The sequence below is a fragment of the Cygnus atratus genome, chromosome 14, assembly GCF_013377495.2.
Source record: "Cygnus atratus isolate AKBS03 ecotype Queensland, Australia chromosome 14, CAtr_DNAZoo_HiC_assembly, whole genome shotgun sequence".
In the NCBI taxonomy this organism is placed as follows: domain Eukaryota; kingdom Metazoa; phylum Chordata; class Aves; order Anseriformes; family Anatidae; genus Cygnus; species Cygnus atratus.
In genome coordinates, this window is record NC_066375.1 from 7,013,732 (window position 1) to 7,040,000 (window position 26,269).

Below are 26,269 nucleotides of genomic sequence, written 5' to 3' on the forward strand. Positions count from 1 at the left end.
CAGAGGGAGTCTAGAGGAGAAGAAATAGAATGGTTAAACATCTTGATTTTGCTGTATGTTTAGTGACAGAAATAGTATTTGTTTAGGAGACACGTACATGACTGCCAGGATGCACACTGTGTCTTAGATCCACCAGGTTAAAAGTGCAAAACAAACATACGTGTCTGCACTTATGTTGCCCCAGGGCAGAGTTTTGGAAGCTCTTTCCTCGCACGCCTTTCCTTTTCTCTGTGCAGCAAAGAGCGACGAGAAGCCTGTGTAGATTTTTTCTCCTCCTCACTAGTTATGATCCCTAATCTGCCATCAGCAGGCTCCTGGTCATACCCTGTGTTCATACCTTTTCCTGTTTAGTGGGATAAGAAATTCCTTTCACTTGACCAAAGCTCAGGAAATTTCATAGATACATGAGGTGATGGAAAACCTCTTACAAAATCAAGCCCTCAGAGAGGATAACCTTAACAACAATTTTCCCATTGATACTCGCTGGTACTCTGCTTTACCTGCAGGCAGTTACAGATCAGCCCAAATCCTAGTTATTAACAATCACAGTTTAGCATGAAAATTCTTCCTATGACAACTGTTCCATTTTATTCATAACCCCAAACATTTTGGTATTGGTCAGGGTTGTTTCTTTTTTTCTTCAACTGATGTTCATACTGGAACAGTCCTATGTTCATACAGGCTTTCAGCAGCAAGATAGTATTTTATCACCCTGTCATATCTGGACAGGTAGCAGGCACATTCACCATTAGAAAATTATTAAGAAGTCACACAGGAGAAATGTGACCTCTTGAAGTAGGAATAGGGCAGAGAATTGTAATAATCCCCTACTACTGTGTGCCATTTATTTTTATGTGTTTACAAGCACCCTGCTACCGTAGCATATCGTGTACATTATTCTCAGGCTGTAGGCGTGGTGGGACAGAGGAAATCCTGGTTCTCCCAGCGAAAGAGATCAAGAATAAGGAGAAGAGATCTCTGGCTGGGTATGAACTTGCAGAGAGAAAGGCCCCTGCTTGAATGATCCTGTTAACATATCTTGGTTAATATTACAAGGAGATACCAATGAGGTGTCCTGGTTTTGTCTTTGGCAGATTGGCTATTGGAATGAAGATGAAAAGTTAGTTCCAGCAGCCATAGATACTCAAACCGGCAATGAGTCCACGAGTCTCCAGAACAGGACTTACATAGTCACAACTATCCTAGTAAGTGCTGCGACTTCTAGCCCAGCTCCCCCTCTCCCTCATCTCCCTGATGTGCTGACTCCCTCTTCCCCCTCGCGTGCCTTCCTTTGTACTGTATCATTTTTATAATAGCAATAACAATAATAACAATAATAATAACAGCACTTACTGTTTCCTGTCGGGTCCATAAAGATATCTGAAAATTGCTGTGGCTAATTAAATAGGTATTAAAAAGCTCTCATGCTTAAGTATAGAAAATACAAAAGATTGTGACAAGATAGTAGAGGCATCAGCATAGGTAAATTAGGAACATTATACCTGTGCTTTGTGTTTAGCCCACAGAATGTGGGCTGTAATTTTTGGAAGGATAAGCTGTATTGTGCAGAGAGGCTGAATCATAGCTTTAAAAACAAATCTCCACTATAATCATGAAGGAACAATAAGTACCCCATAATGTATGGTATCATGTAGTGTGTCATTGTATACACTCACCCTGCAGAAACAGATGAAATTTTACTAACTTGTTTGTTGAACGCTTGCTGTGAATCTACACAGAAGGCACAACACACAAACTGAGTTAAACATCTTTAGGGCTTTCTCCTGTCCAGCAAATTAGTTTCTGCTTGTGCCCACATAGGCAGATATGCCTGTAAAAATTCACAGCTCCAATGCACTAAATATCCCTTACGCAACTGCAGTGAAAGATTTGTTGCCCAAATCCCCCCAGCTTCTCTGTTGCCCTCGGGTCTATCACTGCAGAAGCTTCACACAGTTTCTGCATAAAAAATAGAAAATGCCAGAATAAAAATCACCCTTCATACTTGCTAAATGAATCCTCTGTGTGTTGACTGTGCCCTTTGGTACAGGAATACAAAGTTAGGGCTTTGCAAGAGGGCCAGAAGCTGCACACCATGCTCTAGTCTGAGTCCCTGAGATGCATCTCTAGAATGGTGGAGCGTGGCTCAATATTGGTCTTCTCTGTGCCAGGAAGACCCATATGTGATGCTCAAGAAAAATGCCAACCAGTTTGAAGGCAACGAGAGGTATGAAGGCTACTGTGTGGAGCTTGCCGCTGAGATTGCAAAGCATGTTGGCTACCACTACAGGCTGGAGATTGTCAGAGACGGGAAGTACGGAGCCCGGGACCCCGACACCAAAACGTGGAACGGCATGGTGGGAGAACTCGTATACGGGGTGAGTGTCCCACCTTGTCCGCTGTTTTTAGGTCTTGTATTGAGAACACATTCAAGCCCTAGGGTAAAAAGGAGCCCTGCCTTCTGTCAGCCTGTGCTGTGTTAAGGACTGCAGCTCTGATAATGCAAATAATCAGTCCAAATAAAATGTTTTAATTTAGAGTGGGACAGCATATTTTATGCCCATGGAAATATCAAAATGTTTTCTTTCAGCAGTTCCAGGAAGATTTTCTTTTTTTTTTTTTTTTCTGGAAGAACAAGTATTGAAAGGTCAATCTTTCCCACGGGTGGAATCTCCAAATCTTACTATATTTTATATTTGCATGATAAAGGCAGGATAAAGGAAGGATAAGATTTCAAAAACTCAGTATATGACTGGTGTACAGCAGGACTTGACCGTTTTCTGTCTAGTCACTCATTTCCATCTGCTCGGATATATCCCTGCACCCTACACTTCTAAAACTGATTCGCTCCGATAGTTCCCATCTGTGGTGCTTCAAGTAATTCTTCAGAGGGGTCTAATTTACCCTTGATGGTGTAGGGAGCATCAGTGCCCAAGTCTATGTGTCACCATGCCAGAGTGAAGGATGATCTGTCCCCTGCCAGGAGCTCTACGGGATGTGCCAACAACCATTGCAATGCGTTTCCCTTTCCATTTTCAAGACTGATTATAAAATAAGTGGAGAGTGCACATCAGTGTCACTGGAACTTTTTATTTCTTCTCCTGCATCAGTTATGCAATCAAAAAACAGTTTCTGATGGAAGTAAACATCCTGGCATCTTTTTTCAGGTGATTGGCCTTTCCTTGCCTCTTTTGATGTCTGGATGATAAGACCCTTTTAGCAAAAGTCATCTGCATCAGACTGTGACATCAGTGGATAAATCACACAAGAGCTAGGTGGCTGGAAAAGAAAACACTGTGATTTCAAAACAGAGCTGGTGGTCAGTAGTGACAAAATGGAAATAATCCACCAATATTATGGGCTGTTTCTTTTTAACATTTCTCTTGCAATTGGTTTTGTCTGATTACTTCTCAGATAGTGGAGTTAAACAGAGATCAAAGGCAAATAAGCTGGAGTTAGTAGATATATTTTATCGCCAGAATGCAAATCTCTTTTCTTCTTCTCTATCTCTTCTTTTCAGAGAGCTGATGTGGCTGTGGCACCACTAACCATCACTCTGGTTCGAGAAGAAGTTATAGACTTTTCCAAACCATTTATGAGTTTAGGTATCTCAATCATGATAAAAAAACCTCAGAAGTCCAAACCAGGAGTGTTTTCCTTTCTGGATCCTTTGGCTTACGAAATATGGATGTGCATTGTTTTTGCCTACATTGGAGTGAGTGTTGTCCTCTTCTTGGTGAGCCGCTTCAGCCCTTACGAGTGGCACACAGAGGAATTTGAGGAAGGAAGGGACCAGCCAGCCAATGATCAGACGAATGAGTTTGGGATATTCAACAGTCTCTGGTTCTCCCTGGGAGCTTTCATGCAGCAAGGATGTGATATTTCTCCAAGGTGGGTTACCTTCTTCAGTGAACCTCCTTCTAGTTCATGAGATTTAATCTTTCTGTATTCTTTGGAACTGAACAGGTTCTTTGACCTTCTTTCCTGAACCATAGTATAGTCTTCAGAATCAGTTTGTGATTCAAAAAGTATCCAAGGGTTCACAGGTCTCTCAGCCATGAACTTGAGACTTCAAACTTGGGACCATAAAAATACCATTCTAAATTTATGCTGGGGAGTTCTCTTGAGGGAATTTACAAAAATGCAAACACGATTTTCTAAAGCCACCGATTTGCAATCAATTTTTGTCAGTCATTTATTGTGTTGCTATTAGAAAAAGGTCATTCTAACATTTTAGGGAAGCTATAAAATTCTAGTAAAGTAGGGAGAAATAATATAGTAGGTGCCCAGTAAAAGGTTATAAAGTCTGTGCTAAACATTATGGAGCACACTATGTGGCTTTAAGTATTATTGGCCTTTAGAAAGGTCAGAGAAGTACAGAGTTTTCCTTTTGGTTCCCATTGCAGTCAATAGTTCTGCTGCTTGAACGTTCAATAGGACCAAAGTCTAAAGGGTTCCTAAAAGGGCTTCTGGTGGAGTTATTTATTCTCTGTATTAATTAAAGACTGTTGAGATTATTTTTGGTAATTTTCCTTGGAAAAGATAGCACGATATAAGGGGGCTGAAAAAATGCATGAAATGCAGAAGGTGTAAATCTGTGACAGAGACAAAAACAGAGATCTGTTTGTAAATAAGGTTTGGAAATACCTCCTTCCCTTTTGAGAGTTCTGTTCCCACAAGTTTTATGGTAGAGATTTTGTCCATTACAGGAGCCCATTATACACATAACCTTCATGCTTTGTTCATACAGAGGCAAAAAGATATGAAAAAGAATTAAAAACATAGGAACTAAATAGTTGGAAGCATTTTGTTACTTATTTGCCCAGGTTGAGTACCCAGTAAGTAATGTCTGCGATGGCTATGGGATTTTTCTTGTGATATGTGTATATTCGTATGAGGCAGGACCACAGGTGAGCCTGGGATAACACTTTTGACACTTCCAGTGTTTTATCAAGGGCAGAGGTACTTAGGATTTGTGAGACTGGACAAGGGATAACAAGCTGTGGCTTTGTGTGCAGATCGCATGTACCTGTCACTGCCAGGAGGGCTGCTGGGGCGTTGGAGGGAGAGCGTGGGGACAGGTCAAGCACCAAACTGAACGACTGCTGTCATTCTTCCTCCCGTGGCTCTGAGGCACAGTGTATGTCTGCACCGCTCACACACCTGAGGTTTACATGCAACCTCATCGGACCAGGAAAGTTGCCTGTCACAGTTCAGACTAAGAAAAATTTTAGCCTGGTTTGACTGAAAAGAGAGGTACTGCCAGTCACAAGAATGAATCTACAGGCAATATATGCATTTTCTGCATTCGCATGCTATGGTGACATCAGAAGTGATGTTCTGATAAAAGCAGATGGCTAAGACGCCTTTTGTTTTCTTTCCCCCCTCCATTTTTTTTTCTGCTTTGTTTTCCTTCTCTCCAAAGGAAATTTGAACAGAGAGATGTGTTGCGGGTGAATGCAGTCGATAGGAGTTAATTTCCCAGATGCTGAGATGGCATCAAAACTCGGGGGACGAGAAGTAGGCACGACTGTCAGCAAGTGGAGATAACAGTGTGCAGCTCAGCACTGCTCCCACAGGATGGCGGGGGGAGGCCAGGCACCAGCTTGTTGGCCATTGGATGCCAATTTGTCCAAATATTAATGAGCTTGTGGTAGCGGGGAAATAAAGGCTTGTGGGGCATTTTGATAGTGACAGCTTTTATGATTATGTTTTATCATCTGATCATTGATTAGTAGGAGTGTAGCAGGAGCACTCACAAAGTCTTCCCTGCAGAGGGAATTTCAACTTTATTGCTGTCTTGTAACGCAGCCCCATGTGTTAGGATCAGGCTGTTGCTATTGTTTTTATCATTGCTGTTTTTATCATCATTATTCCTCTTATTTAGCAAAGAAAATGTCTTCCTTTGGGGAGTTTTCTATAGCCAGTTTCAGCTCCAAAGAGGAGTGTATATAGGTGAAAAGCTGAGGCTTCGTGGAACAGCAAATTCTGAAACATCTTTAATAAAAAAGTATCAGGGAAAATTGGTGATTTTGATCCAAATAACAAGATTTGCTCTAGCTAAACAACATGCTTTGAATCACCATTTCAAAGTGTTGTTTTGTTTTGCTTTGAAATTGGAAATGCAAAGGATAGTGTCATTATTATTTTTATGTTGTTAATTTGATCGTCTTGATAATGAAAATTCCAGTGTCATTGGAATCTATACTTTAGCATGGAGCAGAAAAGCACTTTCTGACTACAAATACTTGCAAGAAGAGAGAATTTGAAAACCGAAGTATGGGAATTATTATAACTCCCTGTACTCTGAGTACTGCTCCTTGTGATGGTTGCAGGTGGAGAGGAATATTTCTGTGAAATGTGAAAGCAAGGAGGAAGCAGGAGGGTGAGAATTTCCGTAGGATGTTGTTGTACAGAAAGGCTCCGAGTGCGCTCCATCTTTCACATGTATTTTTCACACGAACCTGGTGCAGGATTTCTGTGACACATCACTTAGAAATGAGTACGTGGTAGAACGACATGGTGGGCAGGTGGAGATCTGCTCTGTTCCAATATATTTCCTATACGGTTGCTTCTAAACTTACCACTATAATCTCTCAGCATCTCCCCAGTAATGTATTAATCAACATAAATAGCTTCTGTTATACATCTGTTCTGTCATTCTCTCCCCAGCAGAAAGGAGCAAGTGCAGGGGTGTATTTTGTTTCTGTAGAGGTTTTGGTTTGTTTATTTCAGTTTTGTTTTGGGAAGGAGTAGGGGAAATTTGTCTGGAGGTTTTTTTTGCAGAGCATATTTTTTTTCAAGTGCATATGCCACTATGTATTTGTCATAAAAAAATAGGAAGATCAAAACCGCAAGACACATCGCTCAGCACAGCAGGTGGTGAGGTTTGCAGCAACTCCTTGCTCTTGTAAAAGTGTGTTCCTCAGTCTCAGACCAGTCCCCAGGGAACTTCAGTCCCTCACTGAGACCAAAATTTGCTTTTGAAGGAAAACTGTGTCCTTTTTAAGGACAGACTTACTAGCCAGAACTTTAATTAGCCTTTTAAGTATGCTCGTCACAAACTGCCAAGCACTTCGAAGATATGTTGTGAATTTGATGACCTGTGGATAGCCAAGACAGAGCATACCTATGGGTTATATGCTCATAGTCTCTTTTGCAGAGTGAAGTTTCTGAGGAAGAGGTCGACTGGTGTCCCTTAAGCTCTGAAGCTTTCACGTCTAAGCGTAGTCTAAATGAGCGTGAAAAAGCCCATACATCGACCAGTCGTGGAAGGTCCCAGCCATAGCTGATGGCAGTCTGTGTTGTGACTTTGGAGGCTGCAACATGAGCATGGGCAAGGAACCCACCCCAATGAGTCCAAAAAGAGCCTGGGAACTCTTTGAAGTTTCCCACTGGAGTGTGCGATCCCCCTTCTGTACCAGCACTTGACTGGTGATGTGGTTCAGTCATTACAACACGGAGTAAATTGTCCTATTTGAGGTGAGATGGTCCCTGTAATTGCCCTTAGAAATCTTTGTCTTCAAAGTATTGACTGAAACACAGCAGAATGGGGGAAAAGCAACATTTTGGAGTTGTGAGTGGTTTCACATATACAGTAGCAGGCAGAAATCAGTGAAGTCTGAAACGGGCTATAAACCATTAGTCTGTGTGAAGTGCCACCTTAACTTCAGAAAACAGACACGAAATTGCAAAAGCACTCATTAAATGTGAAATACAGACCCAGAAAGGAGATTCTCAGAGCAAGCGTCAGAGGTAATAAATAACCCGCGGCCAATAGCAAGAGCCTGCAGCAAGAGAAATGTGAAGTAAATATGACTCATATTGTACCATTTTTCAGAAATGTAATTTGATAAATTGTGTTCAGAGCTTAAAATAACCCTGGTGCGTAGCAGCTGTGGAGAGTGGGACCTCACTAACATCCAGTCCACTGCTGCCTTTCCTCACTCAGGACAGATCTGGGAGCATTGGGGAGGAGACTGGGGTGACATCTGGGCTTCCAGACCTCCTCTGCAGCAGAAAGAGGCATTGAATTTTTCACCTGCCCCATCATTTCCTCCAGAATGAATTATTTGATTGTAGTGAAACGGATAAAAAAAGCAGTGAGCAAAATATATATTTCTGCTCTCAGCTTCCAAGCTTGATCTTCTTTTTTTTTTTTTTTTTATCTCAAAATGCATTGCTTCATATGGCTTGAGCCCAGAAGAGACTTCCTGTATATTAAAGACTATCAAATTTAATCCAGTTACCCTTTCCTTAACTCAGAAAACTTATGTTTGACTAAAGTTAAATGCATTTGGTTAAAATACATCTTCTGGAAAGGCATTTGTTCTTCCTTTGAAGATGCCATGAGATAGAATGTGCACGGTTTTGACCAAGTGACTATAGAAGTCTTGTCCCCAGTGGAGTTTGACAGACAAATATCACACAGTGTCACCCAGCAAATAGAGCCATTCTTTGTGCCATGTAAGAAGAAAATTAAACAGACATTTCCAAAAATAAAAGGGCTTCATGAGAACACTCTTTATATTGTGCTGTGGGAATGAAATGTGTATATTTTAGATTCCTTTCACAACATAACATGAGTAGAAGGGATACGTGTAGTTGTGTCATGACGTAATAAGGTGTCGTGTCACAATACCTGCTTGAAATTGGTCATTATAATTGCTCATTATATTGAAAACAGAGCTGGAGTTACCCCGGTCAACCTAAGTTGGAAGGGAAGAGAAAAATGAAGCTTTCATCACAGCCTGGGGCTGGGAGAGAGCCAGACTTGGGGGGCATTTTGAGAGCACCAGCAGGGATGCAGGAGCAGGAGGAATTTCTGTGCTGGCTGATCCCTGCAAGGTGGGTGTTTACTGTGCGCAAGGAGACAAGGTGCAGGATGTGATCCACCCTTCAGCTGCCTGGAGATAAGAGTGAAATGAGACCTAAGTTGTCTGCAGAGCCCAGACCTGGAGCCGGCGCAGGGCGCGGAGGGAACGTGCTGCTTAGGGTTGTCTGTTGGCAGGGGTGATGAATGAGAGCGCTCGGGGGTGGGAAGGAGAGATACAAATGCTGGCTGCTATCCAGTCAATAGATACCATCTATTATTTATACGTATCTTGTGGACATCGTTATTTGTTTTTAGTGACAAGGAAACACTGCACTCTGGCTGATCTATAGCAGTGTGCAGCCAGGCTTACACTTCACTGCAGCTTCTTCTGCAGGCACTGTGGTGCTCTCAGTCATAGCGGGATGTCTGTGGAAGAGCAAATGCAGTATTTATTATGTACCTGTAATTAATGCTGAACACTTTCCTCTGGTATTTTTCCTGTTTATTTACATTTCTTTTTAGATCAATTGAAAAAAATCACAGGAGACTTCAGCCACAGAGCTGGTGGAAATAACAGTAAAATTGCACTACAAGTTGTTGATGTTTTTTTCTAATCTATCCTCTGGAGATTTTGAAAAATAGCAGCACTTTCAAATTTCATCAAGATGTTCCTAGTACTGAAGGATTTTATTCAGTTCTAGAGAAGATCTAAATCAGAAATTGGTTAGGACAAATAGTCTTTTCTTTTTTTGGTGAGAGGTTTCATGTGGATTGTTTCAAGGGAATTATTTCTGTTCTGTTCTTTGTTAACTAACTTTCGCGGTGTAGTTATTTTGTTAAAAATGAGAATTAGGGAAATTAGAACCAAGGGCATTTAGCAATTAGAAGGATTTTAATTCCTTCCTGAAATGAAGATCAGGTCTGGGTGTTTATTTGGCAACTCTTTTCAGATTCAGGAGGCATCTTCCCTGACACCCTAAGCATCTGCCTGCCTTTTTGGCCTGATGCACACTTCTGATGCCATCTTTGCAATACCCATTATAACCTTAAACAAGATGTTACATGTCCTGGAGAGAGTCCCTGGAGAGCTGTGTAAACTCTCCCAAAACAGGAGTCCTACAAGCAACCAGGAAGGGTTTGTGCTTTTTTTTTTTTTCAATTTATTTTGCCTTGCACCTTTTACATGGGAAGGTCTAGGGGCTGACACTTTTTCAGATGTGAGCCTATGTGGGCAGAAAAAGGAGGAGGTGAGCATTGCTGGTACCATTCCCGGCAGGCAGGCAGCGTCAGCAGGAGCAGAGGTCAGTGGCAGGGCTTGCTAAAGCCTCTCTGGAGACATGGGAGATGATGATTTTATTGCTTGCTTCTACAAGCCAGGTTGCTCACCGCCAGTTGGATTCACTGTGCAGTCTCAAAGCAAAGGGTACATTTTTCAAAGAAGGAAGAGGCAGTTTGTCCTTTCCTTGGGGAGCACAAGCAATTTGCGGCTCATGCTGGGGCTGCCCTGGGGACAAGGTTGGTTTAGCATCCCTCCTATTCCTGCCCCAATGTGGGGTGAATCTTGAAGACATGGTGGCTTGTCCACGGGGACAAAACTCAGGACCATTTATTTTTGGCAGTTTGCTTGAACTGGTGGGCTAATGTTGGTCTTTAAGAATAAAAGTAAAAATTAGGATTTCAATTTCTGGAGAAGCCTTCTTTCCTTTTAAAAGTGTACCAAATGATTTTGCAATTATCTCTACCTGGCAGAGTTAATTATGTCCAGGGAGAGGAAATTCAGGTCACAGGGTAAGAGCAGTATTTGCAAATCACCAGAACTGATGACCACACTTATTTCTGAAATGTACTTAACCAGGGAAAGTGACTCACCAGAGGAGCAGCTTGACAAATTGCACAATATATATCTAAACAGGCCCCTTCGGAGCTTGCGCAATTCCATGGCAACCAAAATGTGGCAGCCAGGGAAAAATGGAAATTCTTTCAAAATAGTCATCCTTGCTATCCTCTATTTCATTTGGGAAAATGCTGAAGGATACAGAGGTCTCAGAAGAAAGAAATGCTTAAGTAACAGAATATTGTTGGTAAAATGCAATTTCATCTGTAAAAGAAAAAATGAATCTCTTGGATTTCCACGCTCCACCATCTGAGAATTTCTAAATGCAGCAGAGGAAATGAATGTTTCCTCCAATGATCTGTAAGGCAGTACCTTGGGATGGTCTCACTCTCAGACACATCTAGTTGCTCTTGCACGACTCTCACTTCAAGCTTCTGCCATTGAGGTTGCTGGGGGACAGCAAGAAAATTGCTGAAAGTCTCCTCAGTGAGTGACAGATTTACTAATCTTTCCACCAGCTGTATTTGAAATGAAAAGTCAAACACTTGACTCAAAAGCAGACTTATTAAGCTAAAAATGTATTTGCCATCTCTTTTTTTAGGACTAAATAAATGTTTCTGATATTTTCTACTGAGAACAAAAGAAAAAATAGTGGGGAAACAAGTGCACTGGCATTTTTTTCAGTCTATTGGGAAATGTTATTAGAACATCTCTGATGTGGAAATAGCATGTGCTACTTGTGTGTCAAGTGCTGCACACTGACTCAGGATCATGAGTGCTGCTATCATTTATATGGGTGCTTGAGATTCATAGCCTTCTCCGTGACTCCAGCAGGAGACCCTCAGAGCCTCCAAGGACTCCTGTTACGCTGTGCTCCCACTTGCTGATTTTTAATCAATAATAGAAACACGCTTTCTCTTTTCATTTTCTTCCCTCTTCATAACCTGTTATCCCTGAGCAGTCGGCTCAGCTGGGGCCTGACATTCTCCAAGCTGCAGTCAAGACTGTGCATGGTTGCGTCTTCCTCGTAGCTAGGTAGATTTCCAAGTGTTTTTGTGAAAGGATAAAGGCTGTGAGGAGCTCAATGACCTCCATCTCCCTGAAGTGGTGGCCTTTGCAAAGCCGCCTGTAACACCCTGCTTTAATGTTGGCACTCAGGAAAAATGTTGTAGCTAAGATGGGAAGCCCTGAGTGTGTTTTCACAGGGAAGCCCTGTGATGAGTTTAAATAACTCATCCATATGCTGTACATAACTTTTGTCAGCACTAAGATATCATCTGCACACTGTCTGGATACAGTCAAATGAGCATTGTGCTCCTCGACTGAAATTGTTCTGGCTCACACCACACAGAGCATCTACAGCAGCTCCTTGCTGGGTTAACTCCCTGGAGCTGGCCAAAACCTCTTGGCCTTCAACTGAAAGGCTCAGAGTAGCTACCGTATTCCACTGGCACTCGGGATTTTTGCACTAGTTTTGCTTTTGTCCCAGATTTCATCCCAAGTACCTATCCTAGTAACTAGGGAAGCACCATACACCCTTTTTGCAATAAGTTCAGGAATGTGTGTATACAGCAAACCATGTTCATTGCAGCATCCCAAACAGTGAGCAAGCAAGGACAAATTTATAGAAGTACAAAAGAAGTGCTGTTTTGTTCATTGTGAAGGGCTTGATGAAGCTCAGTAATTGGAAAAAGCAATATAATTTCCAGAGAAAAAAGAGACAGAAGTAAAAAGGAGAATTAAGGTTTAATTAAAGCCACATGGAGTTGACCTGGATGGAAATATTCTATAAAATAATTTTTGCTCAATTGTTGAACACAATAGGGTTTTACAGGAGCTCCCTGCTGAGGCTGGGAGTGCTGCATGCCAGGATGGAGGTGAATTGTAAAGATGGGAAGAGTTTAAAACAAATAGGCATATTCTGAAAATTTACCCACATGCAAACAGACCAGGAACAACACAGTATCTGGGTTCACAAACAGTTTGGGCACATATGCAATTTAAATATTAAGAAAAAATCAAAAGCATCCCTCCGTGAAAGCTGCTGCTTTGCTTTCTACCAGTGAAGTTTCTTCTCAGAAAGTCTTGCTCCTGATGCTAAGGTATCTGGGCTTTGTAGAGCAAACAGGGTTACACAAAGAGTTCCCTCACCTCATCCTCTCATCTTCCTTCATTCTGTTATTTTCTCTGTTTCAGGCAAAAGCTCCAGCCAAGCAAATATCTCACCAGGGCAATTTGAGTTTGTTCTGGTCCAGCACAAAGGTTTCTTAGTCATTAACATTTTCACAACTGTCCTGCATGGAATAAGCCTAAATTGCTTTGTTTTCTCTAGGGATCAATGAATGCTCTAGCAGGTCAAGATCTTGAGATGAGATTGTGGTGTTTGGAGTGATGAGATGCTAAACGTCTCATTGGGACTACTCTGCCATCTGAGACGCCAGTGTGGCACAACCAGCAGGTGCTGGGGAAATGTGGGTCACACTAACAAATAAGGACAAAAGCTTTTCTGTGCTTGGACAGAGTCTGGGGTTGAAGTAGGCACATCTGAGGTCCTCCATGATGGTCTTTCTTCCATTTTCACATGGACTAAAGAAACCAAGTGACAGCCAGGTGTCACCTAACTAAAACCATCAGATAGAAGGGAAGGAGGCATACAACGCATGTATGCGCCTCTTTCTGTAAGCATTAACATACTTTAAGGCATTCAGTCAATTTAATGAAACCATCCAGTAGTTCTCATTAATGCCTACGCAGAAGAGTTGCTGCTTACCCTTAGATCCAAAGGCTAAGCAGCAATAATCCGGTCGTGGTAATGATAACTAACTACTTTGATCTTCAGATAAAAGAGCCTATAAAAGTGAAAAAGTGTAACATCACCGTTATTCGAACAAACTCAAATCATGTTATATACACTAATGAATTCTCCTAGTGAAGTCTTATGAGATGTAATAGAAGGCAAATATGTGAACAGAAGAGCAGAGAGGAAGAGGAGTCCTCGTATGGTGAAAGGAAAAGCATCAAGAATAGTGATCCTGCATGTGTCCTGCACTGTGAGACATGAAGAGGGGGGGCGACAAGGGCCCAGCTGTAGGAGTCGAGCACCTGGAATGCTCTCCCATAGGAAGAATTTTCTCCTCTCTTGTTTCTTGAAGCTCTCATAAGAAGCAAGACCTTAAGCTGCAGAGAGACAGACTGACGCAGGTGCCAGCTTTTCATCTCAGCAGTGTTTCTGAAGCCTTTGGAGAAAAAAAAAAAAATCACCAAATGGATGTTAGCAGGTAAAAGAGAGCCAGCAGAAACACTCTACCCTTCTTAGTGTGGGAGTTTTAACATTGAAAGACAGGTATTCCTGTGCTCATAAGGCTCTCCCAAAAGGCACTGGCTGGGAAGAGAGACTATACTCATACCCTACCACTTCTACAAGGAATATGGTATGCCCTTGTAGAAAAAAAGAAAGGCTAAACATTGAAAATTGAGAAAATTTCTCATCTGCTATCCTGGCCAGGTATCCCATTTTAAATCAGAAATTAAGAGAGAGAAAAGGAAGGGAATATTTGGGAATATTGCTCAGACTGAAACCTTCCACTGCAGAAAATACTCTCCTTGGAGAAAAGGTCTTTCTCTTCTCAGACTGGGAAATCTGAGCCAAAGACAGACCAAAAAAAAAAAAAGGTAACATTGGCCAGAAGTCTCAGGAATGGAGCTCTAAACTGTGAGCACATATAGATGACTAAAGAAAAATTTTGGAAAAATGAAGAACGGTAATATATAATCCAAAATATTAAATCTTTGTAAGAAAAAAAGAAAACAGCCTTTTCATCAAGCAGACTTTGTAGAAGAAGCTGAGGGAGGGCATATGAAATCTAGAAACACAGCAAAGGACATGTGCACAATAGGCCATTGTTTAAAAAGAAGGATGGCTGCTGTTAAATTCAGGGCCACCTGAGGTTGAGGAAGTTCCTTAGTAATGAATCTCCTGGGGCTCTCCAGTGAGTGCTTCTGACAAAATTTTATGCTTGTCACCTTGTGAATTTTTCTCAGCAAAGCTAACATATGTCACCAAAGTGAGAAAAATACGTGAAGAGCCTTTTTTACAGTGAAATTTTTGCTCAAAGACATGATGAAAGTTGCTTTTTCCTTGTAGCAAAAGCTGGCAAAACTGCAAACAGGGATGACTTTGCCTTTCACCAGAGCTGCCGAGCAGCCCAAAGTAACTACGTGTTTCTCAGCAAGCTTCTGTCTAAACATTAATCCCTTAAACTACCCTGGTTTGCAATGTGGCGAGGCACATTGTGCCGATACTTAAGAGGATCACAGTGTATTTCTTTGGGTCTATCTGTTCTGCCTTTCAACCTACTCCTATATTTTCTCAGTGTTTCACCTCATCCCTCTGTTCTAGCTCTTTTCTATACTTTTTTTAGCAGCCTTCTGGAAGAGTTGGGTGCATTATCCTGCAGTTTGGGGGATAGGGATCTCAACTCAGCAGCCGGTTCTGACTGCTCAGGGATGGCAGCTCCCTCAAGCAAAGAACATAGCTCAGTTCTGCTTTGTGGGAGTGTTTTTGTAGTACGCAGGGCCTGCTGAAGTCTAGGGGGGCTGCTTGCCCATTTCAGTCCATGCTTGTGTGACACGTAGTGCTTCCAACACCTTACTTTGCTGGTTGAGCAGGTCAGTTTTGCTGGTTGAGTTTCAGCAGGCTGCATTACTCAGCCATTGAAGGCCATAGGAGGGCACAACCTGTAGACTGCTCTTGAGCCTGTAAATTAGCTGCTGCTTAGCTGGGCCCACTTAGTGCTGCCTCTGCATGCTGGGACTGAGTGTTTCAGGAAGGAGAAATGGGCACAGAAGAATGTCAGAGCTACATTCCACCTGGTGACCAATGCTTCAGACCACCCACCCAGGTGAAGTTCATAAACGTGATTCATCCTCTTCTTCCACAGCTGGGAACTGAATTAGAGACATGAAACAAGCTACTCTGGATCCCATAAAGTGTCAGGGCTTCCCAAGGAACAGAAGCTCTTGGCTGCTAGTCCTCTGCTTAGGTCACTAGGTACCTCTTGCCTGTCAAAATGCTAAGTGAACCTCTTGAAAACAGCACGTAGCTGCTCTATGTAGTCATGCTGATACTTTGCAGCTGTCCTAGCTCCGATAACTGGAGAACCACAAATGGCAAGATACTTTTCTGTCTAAGCAGGAATACTCATTTTAGAAAGAGTTTTTGACCATTAAAGGGAAATTGCAGAAAAAATGCCCACATAGTATGCAAAAGAAGAGATGAAATGGTCCAAGAGCATTAGCTTAGATGGAAAGAAACAATAAATAAACTGTGACTTATAATTAAAGCCTCATGTGGATATATGCTCCCGTTTGAATACTCTGCATATTTTCAGGCAATATGTTCAGTTGTTGCAATATTTACCCAGCAAGTGACCTTAGGGCCCCTTTGTAAAATGGCTTCTGCTGAGATTCTGCAATCTATATTGCTTCCTTCCAGCATGTTGGTTTTGGTGGTCAGATGAACTGGAATGGTTTGCATTAAAGCATGAGGAAGGGCAGATCTCCAGCCCACACAGAAAAGTTAAGCAGCTCTCAAGTTTTTTCCTTTTTTTCCCTTTTTTTTGTGTTTTTTTTTGTTTGTTTGTTTGTTTTGTTAGAAATTAGACAAACAGGAGAGATACAGCATAGGATTCCCAGTACCTGTGTACCTTCAGCTGCCTTACCCATTCTCACTGGTTAAAGTTAGTCACAGAGAATTAAAATTTTCAGCTATTACCTCTGCAGAGAAGTTGAGGTGAACTGAGGAAGGAATAGTTGATTCGTAGCGCTGTTTGTAAGTGCTCTCTGGACACTCAGTGTTAAAGCCCAGACTCTTGTACCAGGTGGTAGGATTCAATAATGAGTAAATGTAAGCTAACAAGGGCAAGAAAAATTAATAATACAGCACAGACAGAGAAACATGCATTATAATCACTCCAATTTCATGACAAACAGTTGGTAGCTCATTCAAATCTCTGTAGCACAGCAGATCATAAGAAGATAGGAGTTTTGCAGCATTTATGTGATGAATGCACCAAGAGCTGTTCCCAGCTCCATATCCCCGCAGTAAGTTCACATGTCTGTGGCTATTCACAGACTTCTCAAGTAAATCTGACGTTTGTGTCAGGGTCAGAGATAAAACGGTGAGACCAGTCATTCTAGATGGTACGTGACACACAGAAAAAGCTCAGCTCATTTACATTGATGGAGCTTAATGCTGAAAATTTGTTTAAAATAAGAACAGAACGGGAGCAAAATATTTTCAGCCAATCCACTACTGAGTCAGCCCTCAGACAGAGCCTTGAAATTATCTAGAGTCAGTATCAAATTAGCAAAGTAGTGTTGGAGATCAGAGGATCTGTGTGGGTAGAAGACCAAAAGTGGATTTGACCCACAATCAACAGAACAAGCACACAGGAGCTTTTCTTTCCACAGTTTTGCATAAATTCATTCAGTGACAAATATGTCAGTTAACTAAGTGAGCCTTTATTAGAATAGAATTTAACAGCAAATCTGGGAAATCCTCCCAAAGCAACTATGGCTTTAGAATCCCAGATTTGCATTTCTAATTAAAACGCTGTCAGTTTAGGTGTAGTTCTCCATAAGAAATGGATTTGGTAAGGGGGAGGGGAGATGTGGGAGAGACCCGAGATGCTGCTCGAACAGTTTTCCGATGACATTTACTTTGTATATTTTTTGATTATAGTGTTAATGTTTTTGTAAAAATGTATGATGCTTCTTCTGATAAGATGGCAAAGCAGAGGCAAATTCCTGTCGGTTTTTCATACCTTGTTCAAGGGATAAGATCAAAGAGCAAATTGTTTGATCAAGGATTGTATTTTGTTTTAAGAAATAAGAGATAATAGCTGCATGATTTTCTTTTTTTTCTGTGAAGAATCCATCAGTGCTAAGGCTAAAACATTACAAAACAATCACTGCATGGGAACAAAGGGAACTCGCAATTGTTTTCTGCTTTCTACTGGCAAAATGCAGTTGCTTTTGTAAGGAGTGGAAAAAAAAAAAAGTGTTGCCTAAGTGAGAAAATCAAAATGATTAATTTCAGCTGGGTCATTTGCAGTATTTCCATTAGACAGATATAAAATAATACATTCCAGAATTACCTTTTAAATGATATGTGTGGTAGGTAAGACTTTAATGTATTATAAAAGCTGAAAGAAGAGTATTTGTAATGAGAAAGCAGAAACAAAATTGTTTACTATGTCAAAATTATACCTTTTAGCCCTTCAGAAATGAAACAGTAAGTAATAGAAAAATGAAAGCTTGGGTGGACCCAAGCCAATCATTTTCAGAATGCTACTTTTAGAGGACTTTTGTGCCCATTATCTTTTCATTCTAATTGTGAATATTAAGGTTTAATTTACAATTTCAGAATTCTCCAAGGCACTGAAATTCTGGTTCCCAACCAGCTGTAATTTTAAGTAGAATATGCACCACGGGTAATGAGGGCAAAGTATTTACTACCTACTTCTGCAAAAGTGATGTTGGAAAGGAGCCCCCCGCTCCTGTTACTGTTCTGTGAGGGGCAGGCAGGCTCCCAAGTCTGGGAGAGGAAGGGGGGATGATTAGGACAAATTCAAATGTCAAAACCATGGCATATCTTTAAAGTACTAAGCAGTGTGCCCCATCTCACCTTAGCTCTGCAGAGGACTGAGACATTAACTCGTTTCCCCATGGCAGAGAGCTGATTGTCTCCATGTTACACTTGGGCAGGTATGGGGATATGTAAATTCTCAATGCAGGAGGATTTAAACCCCATACTGCCCATTAGAGAAGAGAAACGAACTTTGCTAGGGCTCTCGATGTAGAACATTTGTTTCCGTGGAAGGTCATTTTCTGTGTCCTAGCTGTGGAGTGAGATTTTCAAAACCTCAAAGTGACCTAGAAGTAAAAGGTATATCTACTCCTCTGTGACTGCTGTTATTAGAGCATAAATATAACTCCAAGTCCCACTGGCTTTTGACCAGACTTTTAGCTCCCCAGTTTTCAAGTGACTTCCAGAAATGGAACATTATCTCCTAAATTACAAAGGCACTTTTGCAAATGTGTCCTTTGATGGTAGCACTGCAGCTGTCCTGTGTGGTGTACAGAAGTAGCAGAACAAGGCTGTAATGGATATTGTCTTTCCAACCACTTACTTTTCGTAAGCAGTAGTGGGCATTGGCTCAAAATCTGAATAGGCAATGTGGTTATCCAGAGAAATCCAGTCCTGTTCAACCTGTGTTCACTGCTACTGAGCCACAGAGATGCTGTATGGGATTGCATCTGCTTGTGCCATGTTTCCTTGTGACTATTATCATACATCCTATTGTACAGCAGTAGCCTCCAGGAGACTCCCTCGCCAGCCAGAGCTCCTTTGTGTTAGATGCTGCACTGCCGCAGAGTGAAAGGACGATGTCCTGAAGAGCCCATATGCTAAGTGATTTCTCTGCTGTGTGTTTACAGCAGTTTAGATTCACAGCTTCTAGCTCTAAGTCAGTCTAGCAACAAGGGCTAACATTGCCCATTAGCGGTGTCTGCAGCACAGTATTATACAGATGAAGCCCTAGCCATGCTAGCAGTCGCAGCAAGCTGTTTATCTCCTCTCCTTTCCTCTGCTGTCTGTGCGGTTGAGCACTCACCTACTCACAGCATCTCACTTAATGAGGAGAAATGACCAGCACGAGCAGCGTACACAGCCCAAATGAGACCAGTGCATGATACGGACACACATCCCGTCCCAGCTTGCTCCCATGGGAAAAAAGCTTCTTACCCCCTCTTCCTCTTTCCCCAGCCCTTCTTGTTGCCTCCCAGTCTGAATACGCCATAGTTACTTTTTCATGCTGTCACCGCCAGGTGTGGAGCTGGGAAGCATAAGCCATCTGCAGCTGACAGCAGGTAGCCCCCGTGGGATAAGCCAGTAATGAATACTGCTCAGATGCCGAGGGTCTAGAGACAGGAATCCGGCTGACTGCCGCTGAAGGGATTGAAACAAGTCACAGAAATATCCCAGCTTCGTCAGGAAGGAAAGGCTGTATAATTTGCAGCTGGAGATGAATGTGATTATTTGCCATGCAAATGGATTTTGCCAGCTCAAAGTGGCCTTCATCAGCAGAGATTGTTGTATTTGACATTATCTGGTTACTTTTGTTTAATGCCTCTGCCTTTTCTGAGCGCTTCCTTCCCTAAGCACACATCATCCAGACTAATTAGAGACAGGTATTTTTTTCCTCTTCCCCATCAGTCTGAAGACATGTGAGCTGAATCCATAGCTGCCTCCCTCTCCAATCCCTCTCCAAATCTGAAACGAAAGGTAAATATGTTTGTGCTGACAGTCGGCGCTCTGAGTATTCTCCACAGATGGTAAGCATGGTGGTGACATTTATCTCCTCTAACTTCAGCTCCTTAAAAATTTACTGTCTGGTCCAATCTAGTGATCCCAGTTCCTTCAAAACTCATTAGAGAGTGAAGTCACCAGAGAGACCTCCTCTCTACCTGAGATAGATGGGGTGAATCACACCTGCAGGTCCCCCGTTCATCCCCGTTCATCTCATGGGTTGTTTGGTGAGTACATCTCTCCTGGAGAGTTGAAGGTAGGGTAGGAGAACAGTGCCCATCTTCCAGCCTTTCCATGGGATCTAGCACTCCCACAACAAACCTCTGAGCCCCCCCTCAGTCTGGCAGTGAGGGGGAGGCATAACAAGAAATTAATCTGGAATTAGGGACCATCAGTCTGGTCGGCAATGATGCTGCAGTTGCCAGCTAAGGAGGAGGTTTGCATGAGACACTGAAGGAGAGGGTAACAAGCATATGGCTGATAGTTGGAAACCAGGCTGTAGACCTGAAGAAATCTTTCCATAACTGTCTTTCCTTTTAAAATGTGGGTGGTTAGGAAAATAATTTGTAAACTCTCTGTAGTATCACCTTGGAGATTGATCCTGTAGACTATCTGGAGAGAACTTTAGGGGTGGATCCTTCAAAGTCATTCACTGCGCTTCAGTTTGTGGTAAGATGGACTTTGCTGTCTCGACTCCGAAATGCCCATGGAAGAAGTAAGCAGAGGGGAGGGCAGAGGCTGTGCTCCAAATGATGGAACCCCAACCCTGTTCTAACCACAGAAGTTGGTCTGCAATAGGTCTCCAGGACCGTGGGACTGAGAGCATGTGTGGTGGGATGACTTTTATGTCCACACATGAAAATGTGTGCTTTCTGCTCTGCCCTGGGTGCTGTGAATGCAGGTGTGGGAGTCCTATCACCGTGCAGTTGATGCCTGCTTTCTGCTAGGAAGTGATCTCAAAAAGTTTTAATACAAAGGTTTCAGGGTGGGTTGATCTAAGTGGGGAGATTACCCCATGTTTGGGGGAGCAGCTCCCATTGCATTGCCAGTGTTTAAAACCAGACTGGACAAACTAGAAGTGTGTAATCCTGGTAAGTCTTGCAGCTGGTGAGCTATGTGGGTTCAGTCTCTTTCCAGCACTAATTTTGGTGATTAGCAGTACAGGATTTTTCCCTCACTGGAGCAACAGAGCATGCAGGTTTGTTTGTCAAGTTGTGCTAACTCACAGTAAATCATAGCAGCTGGACCCAAGGCTTCACACAGACCCAGGCATGGCATGGTACATGCTGACATGAGCTGGTCCAGTGCCCTTAGCTGGAATGAGGTATCTCCATTACTGTCTGATAAACCATATTTCTGGGGAGTGACTTAGGTGAGCAGAAAGGCCACGTTAAGACTTGGACTCCTACAAAGAAATGAGCAGTGTTTCTCATGGCCAAGTCCTCCCTATTCAGTCTGGCTTTCTAAAACAGCATCGTAAGTTTTCTTCTGTCTGGAACAGTGCTCTGCATTTAGAGAAGGAGTGTATAAATAATTAAGGCAGAACGCATCATTTCTGACCACTCTAAAAATTATCTTTTACTCCCAAAAATGGTTTGAAAAGATTTTAATAAAAGCTAATGCTTGTTTGACTTATTTATCTCCATAGTTAACCAATGGTTACAGATAATTGGCTATTTGATTGCAGCAAGTGCAAGACACTTAGATTTTAAGGCATTATTATGAACATCTTGTCTAGCCCTCTGCTGAGTACAAACCAGAAAATGTCAGTAGGCAAATTATTCATTAAGGCTGTAGCTCCTCTCTGAGCTTCAATATGTCTTTTAGAAAAATGTTGAGTTTTGATTTTTAAATTTCAGGCAATGGAAATATGGTCTATATATCTTGTCTGGTTCCACACTGGTGCTCCTTCTCATTGTAGGTACATGCCATAAAACAGACCTCACCAGAGCTATTGTTCTGATGGGCATTGTCCTGGCCAGCTAAACCTTCCTGGTAGTTGTCTCCACAATTTATTATTAACGTTATTATATACACTAAAATGAATTGAAAATCAACAGATTTGTTCTGTTTCTTGAGTGTTTTTTGTTTTTTGTTTTTCTTTTCACTGTGATTTTTTTTCTTCCTCTAATTACATTGACACCTTGAAAAACAGATTAAGAACTGAGACAAACCCTTGGCTTCCCTGGAAGTACCTGGAGAATGTGACTTTGGGTGAATGCCCGGGTGGAAGATGGGCCTGCAAGAGCAAGCTGCATCTTTTAGACCTTCACACCCCTCCTGTCTGACTCTCCCCTCTGTGCACAGGTCTCTCTCCGGCCGCATAGTCGGTGGCGTCTGGTGGTTCTTCACCTTGATCATCATATCCTCCTACACAGCTAACCTGGCTGCCTTCCTCACGGTGGAAAGGATGGTTTCTCCCATCGAGAGTGCCGAGGACTTGGCCAAGCAGACGGAAATCGCCTATGGGACCCTGGAAGCTGGTTCCACTAAAGAGTTTTTTAGGGTAAACAGGAAATTTTAATGCAAACATTTTGCTTAGCCCCTTGTTTGGCAAGTCTTCCAGGAATGTCCTCTCTCGCCTCAGCCCAGGTCTGTTTTTTCTCTTGCTTACCCTTAACATGTTAGGACCTTCTGAGTTGCCCCTAGGACAGCAAAAAAAAAATTTTCCCATGGCTGCTCAGAAGGCTGGCAGTGTCTATAGCACATGATATTCTGCGACTGTAAATGAAAATGTGTAATATCCATGTGCTCCCCAACATTACAGATATCTCCTGACTTCCAGCTTGGTTTGCCCTTGGTTTGATCAGTAAAACCACTTACCATACACAAATATCCTACCCTTCCCATGGCTAGGCAATGATCTGGGCCCTGGTGCAGGAAATGGCCAGAGGTTCATTAATGTCCTGTTACCTTGTTTGTCTTCCTTGTCCCATCCGGTATGTGGGTAAGTGTTCAGTCACACCTGGAAATCTGAGCTGGCACCCAAACCTCTGTTAACACCTCTGTTGGGTTTCTGCTGTCCTATGCAGCGATCCAAAATAGCAGTGTTTGAGAAGATGTGGACATACATGAAGTCAGCCGAACCCTCTGTTTTTGTGAGGACGACGGAAGAGGGAATGATCCGGGTGAGGAAGTCGAAAGGGAAGTATGCCTACCTCTTGGAGTCCACCATGAACGAGTACATCGAGCAGCGGAAGCCCTGTGACACCATGAAGGTGGGAGGTAACTTGGACTCCAAAGGCTATGGCATTGCAACGCCAAAGGGGTCTGCACTGAGGTAAGTAGCCTGGATTTGCTTTCCTTTGCCAGCCCACCCAGCAAATCAATGTATGCACACAGTTCAATCTCCATTGCCATGTTAATCACAAAAGCTTTGGGCAAGGAGGTGGGGGAGGTGGAGGGAAGGGTGTACGAACACTCAGGGTGATGTGCAGGGAAGTAAAATGCCCAGCTCCCATTGAGCAGCAATGGGAGCATCTAATCATACGAGCCCTGCATTTAGAAACTGGATCTTGACTGATCCACTTAATATGAATGTTTCTGTTGTATTAGGTGATGGCAGGGGGGCTGCTGTGGTGTACCCATTGGTTTCACAGAGCATTATCTGGAAGGGGTGCTCATCCTGTGCCATGTGAAATGCACAGCTTTGCAGAGTATGGTATTACCCTGGCTTGGATCCATCCTTGCAGAGGGAGCTCTGATGGGGAAAACATTTTGGTGTTTCCTAAAAGGAATTGCTACTTGGGAAGGGTGGGAAGCCAGCTTTGAGAAAGTCCTGCAAAAGGTGCACATTTTCATTCACCAAATAATTGTCAGATTTTGGCAAGCAGCAAATTTAAGGTAAATCCAAAGGGCACAAACCCTGCATTTCTGCGCCCAGACCTGCAGCTGTCACATGCCTTTGCCAAATGTCAGGTAAACTATCTTCAGAGACCTTCCTTTAAAAAGAACACTGAAAAAGTACATACCCAGACCTGAGTTAATAACAGAGCTTGGGCACTGCACTCAGCCATACTCCTTCTAGACACGAGCTGGCCACCTGCAAAGTGCATCATGCAAATTTACCTGCTCACAGCAGCATTACCACAATCTGCAAACTTGCATGGGATCCGAGTTGCACCAGAGGTGTGGTATGGTTCCTTTCAGCAGTGGCCATGCAAATTCTTCATGTTACACTCATGAAGAATAATAATTCTAAGTACTCTGATGGTCCAGCTGAATTAATTATTTATTAAACATATTTTGATCAAAATATTTTGACCAGAGTAGTATGTGTGGCCTTACACTTGACTGCTGATATAACCTAATGCAGAGACATGGTCTCTGGAGTACTAACAACTAGTTGAGCCTTTGCTGATGAATTTAGCTGGTCACACAGCTCCTGAGCCAAGACTAACCCAAAGTTAGGCCCAAGGATTTTGGCACCTACATTTATTAAGTCAAGTCAAATTGGATTCAGCACTTCACATATCAGCAGTTGCTGTAGGTAACTTTAGAGAAGCTCATGAATGCAATGCAGGTGGTCCAGAAGGCAACTATTGCATCCAGTGTGGTTCAGGCTCTGAAGTGCCTTGGGGCCCTCCAAAGAAGGTGGATTTTTTCTCACAGCTTTGAGATGTTTTCCAGCACACTCACACCATTGTTTGTTTTCTGTCTTGCAAATATGGAAATTAGGATGCAGGTCTGATTATATTTATTTATTTTTTTAACAGCAATCTTGTATCCTAATTTTGGTATTATAAAAACAAACAAACTGGAACATCCTACCTGTCTTGTAATTTGTTGGCATGTGAAGGAGCCATTTATCATACTTCTAAGAGAAATAAGAAAAAAGAAAGAAAGAAAAGTGCATCAATCATTATAATTTTGCAGCTCCAAACATCCCTCTGCTAGGCATGATTCCAAAAATTCCTAACATTTCTTTTTATTTCCTCTTTTTCATCCCAACTGCATGTAGAACGAATTTCTTATGGGCCTAATGGCAAAGGAGGAATGCTTTATTTCCCATTCTATGGTGTTTCTTTGGAACAGTTGCTGTCAATTTTTGTCCCATCATGTTTGTTTTGTTCCTGTTGTTTTAAATGTTTTAATCCTAATAGTTCCCTACAGTCTTCATGTAGTGTCTGTTATCCCTTTGGCGTTTTGCACGTGAGAGATTGCCCTGAGCAAGGTGACATTCATGAGGCATCTGTATAGCACAGTCAGCACGTCTCCTTTTCAGGCTTCATCTTCACTCACATCTATCCACAGAGTAAAAGCTCTGAGCCTGGTTTGGAGTTATATGTGAGCCAGGCCTAACTTACAAATTGGGTTTGTGTTAGAAGCACGTCTGCATTTTGTTTTTTGCTGCGACATTTTACTTTTGAAGAGAGGCAGGTTTTCCTCATTTTGTTATAGATGATTAGGAAAGGATCCTAGAGAGATGCTAAATGAGAGTTCATCTTTGTTTTTCTTGCTTCTACTTGGGATCAAAATGCCAGGATATTGCCACTGATGAGTGAAAAGAAGGTTGAAAATCCAGAAATAATTATAGGTGGTGTAGCAGGTACAAACATCCCTCCCAGGCCATCAGTTAATTCTCTTGGACTGCTAAAAGAGCTTGTTTCCTCCTAGGTGAATCTGGCCTTGAATATGTTTTGGTTTCCACATGTTACAGTGTAGATGCATTTAGGCATGGCTGAGAGAGGCAGTGATGGGAGGGTAGAAGTTACACCTTCCAACAGCAGCTTGTTCAAGGTGTGGTCCTGTCTCACATGAGATGGTCATGCAGCTGCAAAACCCAACCATTTACCTGGCAGGAGCTCTTCTCCTTGCTTGGCCAAAAAGCCAAGTCGTCCAAAACAGAGGAAAGACAACCCAAGAAATCCCATGTGAGACTCAAGGAATTGGAAGGAGATGGAGATCTGGGAGGGCAAGTTCTCCAGAGCAGCCAGCCTGACAGCAAACTTCTCTAGAAACCCCATGAATGTGAGCTGGTTTCCCTAGGGCTTGGGAACAAATACAAAATGTTCCCTGTTAAAAACTCACCTCCTTCCAGGACCCCAGACCTCTAAGTCTTTCCTCAAAACACTCTCAAGATGAAGTACTGCATGTTCTGTGTACTCCCCATGAACTGAAGAGAGGGATGGTTATATGAAATGAAGCCCCTCAGGAAAGATAATACACCATGCTTAGCGCATGGCCCCAAGGATCATATGGCTGATACTGTGTTCAGGGAAACTGTAATGCATTTACTTTGTTAACAACT

General features: G+C 42.4%; 1 protein-coding gene across 3 annotated transcripts in view; it reads left to right on the plus strand.

Moving 5' to 3' along the window:
• GRIA1 (glutamate ionotropic receptor AMPA type subunit 1) overlaps nucleotides 1-26,269 on the plus strand; it is a 120,347-nt gene that overhangs the window by 81,919 nt on the left and 12,159 nt on the right. For all 3 annotated transcript variants that reach the window (XM_035559831.2, XM_035559833.2, XM_035559834.2), the window contains 5 exons: nucleotides 1,095-1,205; nucleotides 2,172-2,378; nucleotides 3,521-3,891; nucleotides 22,327-22,525; nucleotides 23,052-23,299. In XM_035559831.2, coding sequence (XP_035415724.1) covers nucleotides 1,095-1,205; nucleotides 2,172-2,378; nucleotides 3,521-3,891; nucleotides 22,327-22,525; nucleotides 23,052-23,299 — 1,136 coding nt within the window. The remainder of the gene's footprint in view (nucleotides 1-1,094; nucleotides 1,206-2,171; nucleotides 2,379-3,520; nucleotides 3,892-22,326; nucleotides 22,526-23,051; nucleotides 23,300-26,269) is intronic.